The sequence below is a fragment of the Coffea eugenioides genome, chromosome 8 (genome assembly GCF_003713205.1).
Source record: "Coffea eugenioides isolate CCC68of chromosome 8, Ceug_1.0, whole genome shotgun sequence".
NCBI lineage: Eukaryota > Viridiplantae > Streptophyta > Magnoliopsida > Gentianales > Rubiaceae > Coffea > Coffea eugenioides.
Genome location: NC_040042.1, coordinates 1,834,892 through 1,840,613, shown reverse-complemented (window position 1 = coordinate 1,840,613; position 5,722 = coordinate 1,834,892). Strand labels below are relative to the sequence as shown.

Below are 5,722 nucleotides of genomic sequence, written 5' to 3'. Positions count from 1 at the left end.
ATGGCAGAAACAGTTCTCTCTTTTGTGCTGCGACAACTCTCAACTTTTCTGCGCGAGGAGGGACGACTATTGGGGGGGCTTCAGCAAGAGGTTCAATTCATCATGGATGAGTTGGAGCAAATGAGAGCTTTCCTGCGAGAGGCAGAAGCAAAAGAAGAAGATGCTCAACCCACTCTCCAACAATGGATCAAGCAAGTGCGAGATGCTGCTTATGACACTGAAGACATTCTTGATGAATTTGTAGCTCGCTTTGCTCGGCATCCCGCAACAGGATTCTACGGCTCTGTTCGGAGAATTTTCAGCTCCATCAAGAATTTGAGAGCTCGTCATCGAGTTGCTAGCGAAATACAAGGCATCAAGTCCAGAATAAAAAGTATTTCCGAAGCTCATCAAAGATACCAATCTGAATATGGTATCTCTGCCCAAGCGTCCAACTCACTTTCTGCTGTGAACAACACAACATGGCGCTATAGCAGAGATGATGCGCTGCTTGTGGAAGAAGCTAAATTAGTTGGCATTGACCAGCCCAAGAAACATCTAATTTCTCAGCTCCTCCAAGGGGATGATTACCAACTAAAAGTTGTTTCAGTGGTTGGTATGGGAGGACTTGGCAAAACTACCCTAGTGAAAAAAGTCCATGAGGATCCTGAAGTCAGAAGGCATTTCCCAGTCCGTGCTTGGGTAACTGTCTCTCAAACATGTGACTTTCAGTACCTCCTGAAAGACTTGATTCTGCAGTTACACAAGGACGGGAAGAAACCAGTCCCACAATTGATCGACTCCATGACTACCACCGAGCTGAAAGAAATTATCAAATATTTTCTTCAACAAGCTGAAAGGTATGCGATTGTTTTTGATGATGTATGGGACGTGGAATTTTGGAATACCATCAAGTTTGCGCTGCCCGAGAGTAGCCACGGCAACCGTGTCATGCTAACAACTCGGAAAGCTGATGTAGCCTCTGCCTCTTGTACAGAATCTCTAGGTTATATCTACAGAATGGAGCCACTGTCCTTTGAAGATTCGTGGATCCTGTTTTGTAACAAGATCTTTAAGGGAAATAGTTGCCCTGGCCATTTGATGGATGTTGCCAAAGTTATACTGGGTAAATGTGAGGGCTTGCCCCTTGCGATTCTTGCAATCAGTGGGCTTTTGGCTTTGAAAGATGTAAACAGAACAGAGGAATGGGAGATGGTTCGACGCAGTCTTGGGGGTGAATTAGAAGGCACTGGTAAGTTAGACAGAGTTAAAAGGATACTTTTTCTTAGTTATAATGATTTGCCTTGGCATCTAAAGGCATGTCTGTTGTACACAAGCATCTACCCAGAGGATCACAAAATAGACTGCTATAGACTAGTTAATTTGTGGATTGCTGAAAGGTTTGTAGAAGGGAGAGAAGGAATGAGTATTGAAGATGTAGCCTGGAATTATCTCAGTGAACTCGTCAATAGAAGTCTAATTCAAGTGTCTAAGGTGTTTTATGAAGGAATACCCCAAAGATGTCGAATCCATGACCTATTGAGAGAAGTTATTCTTCTCAAGTCAAGGGAACAAAACATGGTCACAGCCACTACTGGACAACCAATGACGTGGCCGTCCGAGAAGGTACGCCGTCTAGCAGTCCATAGTAGTAGTAGCAGTAACAACACCCAGCACCACCACCAAAGACGAATTTATTGCTTTGACCACCTTCGGTCGTTCGTTACAGTTGGATCCACCGACCCGCTACTATCCAAAACGTTGTTATCTGAAATTTCAAGGAGTAGTAAGCTGTTAAAGGTTTTGGATTTGGATGGTCAAGAGACACAAGAGGAAATACCAAATGAGATTTTCAAGATGTTTCATCTCAAGCATCTGGACCTATGCGATACAAGAGTGGAGAGAGTCCCGAAAGCCATTGGAAAGCTTCAACATTTGGAGTTTCTGGATTTGGGTAACACCAGAGTTAGGGAACTACCTGTGGAAATCCTGAAGCTGCAAAAACTTCGGGTTCTCAGAGTATATCAACAAGTTGATTCTTCCGATGATGATTATGGATATCATGGATTTAAAGCTCCCTCAAATATGGGAGGGCTTCTTGCCTTAGAAGTATTAGACAGCATAGATGCAAGTAGTGGATCCACAATAATCAAGGAGATAGGAAAGTTGACCCAATTAAGAGAATTAGGTATTACAAAGTTAAGAAGAGAAGATGGAAAAGAGCTCTGCTCCTCCCTTGCCAATCTCACCAGTCTTCGGGAATTAAGCGTTGATTCAATTGGTAAAGATGATGATCATGAGATAATCGATCTAAATCACCCTTCTCTTTCTTCTTCTTCTTCGTTTCTTCAATCTCTTCGTCTGCTGATTATGTACGGCCCCTTAGAAAAGATGCCACAATGGGTAGCTCATCTTCACGGCTTGGTAAGAATAGATATGAATTGGAGTAGGTTAAGGGTCGAGGAGGATCCGCTTGAATCCCTCCAACATTTGCCCAATTTGGGTAGAATTAATTTCTGCGGATCTTACCAGGGAGAAGGGTTGTGTTTCAAGGCTGGAGGGTTCCTAAATCTGAAGTGGATGCACTTAAAGAGAATGGAAGGGTTGAGATGGATGAGAGTGGAGGAGGGTGCATTACCACGTCTCCATGAACTCATTCTGGAACAACTTCCATTACTAGATGAGTTACCTTTGGGTATTCAGCACTTGAGCCATCTTCAAGAGCTGTCTTTGTATGAGATGAGTTCTGAAATGATAGAAAAGGTAGAGAATCAGAAGGAAGAAAGTGAAGATTACACAAGAATTGCACGCATTCCTGAAATTGTCATTGGTTGCTATACAGATGATGGAGAATGGACAGTGCGCCAGCTATGGGAGAAGAAGAAAACATAATCATTCCTAGCAGCAGCAGCAGCCGCCGTGGCTCCCCTTTCTCTGGTTTGCACCCTCCTTGTTGTGGACAACACTGCTTTTGTTTTTTATTTTTTATTAGTAAATTTTTTCCCCTTCGACCGTAAGAGAGGTTCATCATCTTCTGTGTCCTACCTTCTTATTTATTGTATGTATTGTGTATAATGCTTGATGTATAGTATAACTCTCTATCTTTTTGTGTCTTAATCTTTATTTAGCAAACGATCAATTTTAAAATTTTGGTCAGAGATAATATGTAAACCCAATTTATCCTGATGTCTGCTTGTATATGTAAATCCAATTAATATGGTTTGTCTGGTAAATGTAGCGAATGTTGGGTATACACCAAGTTTATTATGCGACTCTTTATCATGCGAATGTTGGATACGTTGATCACATATCCATTTGCTTTACCATTGCAAGGGCTAGCTAATATTAAGTTAAGTAAATTACATTTTATCCCCTGTGATTTGGTACTTTATCAAATAACTCTCATATGGTTAAAAAAAAAAACCTATATATGACTTCCTCATGATTTAGGTTAAAATTTCATTATTAGTTTTTTCAATAAAAGTAATGGTCAATAGTAAAAGGTTAAAATCAAACTAATAAACTAGAATTTCACTTCTAAAGGTGACAAATTTTAGGTAAATTAGGCAGGCAATCGAGAACGAATGCTGAAGATAAGGTTTAGCAACATGTGGGCAATCAAGAATGATTGGTTTTGCAATTTGTCTGATCAACGTATGGCGCTAGCAAATTTTAAGTTCTATTGAGTTAAAATATATATATATATATATATATATATATATATATATATAAGAATATGAAAGAGAGGATCTCTAATTAACTTTCTTTTTTGAAATTCAGGAAGCTAGTTTCTAATACATAAGATTTGGACCCTCATATTCCTTCTCAAATTTCTCTCTATTGATTACAACAGTCATTTGAACCCCCCCCCCCCCCAAAGTTCTATATCATTTTGTCGAAAAAGCAATTCATGTAAAAAAGAATAAATTACATATAATCCCCCTATAATTTTCTTCAATGCCACATAACACCTCTAAAGTTTCATAATAGTTATATAACCTTCATGTAATTTTATGTAAAGTAGAAAATGGAAGGAATGCACCATTGGTTAGGTGTTTCAACTAAATGCGCTCCCAAAAACTTGTGTGATGGAATCATAAAATCCAATTAACCCTCTATGATTTAAATAAATACGCATTTTACCTCATTGTATTTTTTACATTTATCCACATAATTTCCTTGCGATTTTATCCAAGGTGATTAAACATTTATTCACTTTATCATTTAAATAAGGACATTATTAGTATTTGAAATAGTGATGTTAGAGAGGTTATTTTTTGTAAAGTTTACACTGAACCTAAGGGAATGAAATAGATATTTTGTAATGTTATGGCGGTTATATGACAATGAGTGAAACCATAGAAGATTACGTTTAATTTACCCTAATATAAGGATACTTAAAACTAAGGATGACAACAATGGCAGGTGCCCGCAAGAATAAAAAGAGGGCGGGGGATGGGACGGGACAGGGGGAGAAAATTTTCCCCTACCTTAAAACGGGGCTGAGGCAAGGCAACATACACCCGCCTCATCCCCCGCACACGAAAAAAAATTATATATATATTTTTAAATTTATAGATGTATATATAATACATATATATACACAATATAATAATTTAGTTATAATCCAATTCTTTATATTTAATAATATAAGTAATAACATAAATGTGTAGTTTTGGTCCCTAAAATTTTTGCGAGAGCAAATCTGGTCCCTAATATATCCATTTTAAAAATAGATTTAGGACATTTGAAGAATTATTTTCAATTACTAACATAATTTAATCATGTCTAATTATGTGTCCATTAAATTACATTTCAAAACAAAGAAGCAAAATAGTAGCTAACTTTAAACAACAAAATTAAGAACTAATAATTCGTATGCTAACTAATTAACTAGTAAAAATTAAAAATTTTTAAACCAAAATCAGTTGAAGCACCCAATTCATCGATATAGAACTCACTTTTACACTCTATCCTGACTATGCCAAGCACAAAATCGTAACATTTACTTTTTCATATAGATTAACAAATTTTCTTTCATTTTTTTCTCTTGATTAATTAGTTACCAGCATGGCATCATGTAAATTGGTCTTATTATTGAAGGGTACTCGCTATTTTACTTCTTTTTTAAGATATTTAAAATTAACAAGCATGTAATCACACGTAACAGATTCTACGTCAATCATCCTAAATTTTGCTTCAAAATGATAACATGGGGGACCAAATTTGTTCCTACCAATATTTTAGGGACTAAAATTACACACGTGCTAAACATTGAGAATCAAGTTTGCATTTTTCAAAATTTTAATGACTAAAACTGCATAAAGGCCAAATATTAGAGACTAAATCTGTATTTTCCCTTTAATTCTACGTCAATGAAATCAATGTCCTAGCCACCACGTTTTAAGTTTAAGACATCATTGCTTTTGAACGATGGTGTGGTACACTGGTAGCCACTACTTCATTTGATCGAAGAACCACAGTCGAAAGGTCCTGCAGTAAACGCCCCACCAACTGCACTGTCTCCCTAATAATTTCCATGATTTCGTAGTTCAGCTTCGCCTTTCAAAATCACGTTGCTGTCTATCTTCTTTCCATTCAATTTCCATCGTCTCTCTTGCCTTAGTTTCTTGTAATTGGTTACTTCTTTCTTCTTCTTTTTGATTGACCATAATGGCTCTACTCCAATTTTTTTTTTTTTTTGCTGCAGTTTCTTGTTGAGTAAGAATTTTCCTCGTATTTC

At 37.2% G+C, this 5,722-nt stretch overlaps 1 protein-coding gene across 1 annotated transcript; it reads left to right on the top strand.

The window, feature by feature from the left end:
• On the top strand, positions 1-2,871 carry LOC113779426 (disease resistance protein RPM1-like). The gene has a single exon (XM_027324999.1). It carries the CDS (start codon positions 1-3, stop codon positions 2,869-2,871), a length of 2,871 nt encoding a protein of 956 aa, XP_027180800.1.
• The last annotated feature ends 2,851 nt before the right edge of the window (positions 2,872-5,722 follow it).

Coding starts and splice junctions, on each gene's coding strand:
- LOC113779426 (XM_027324999.1), top strand. CDS start 1: ATGGCAGAAACAGTTCTCTCTTTTGTGCTGCGACAACTCTCAACTTTT.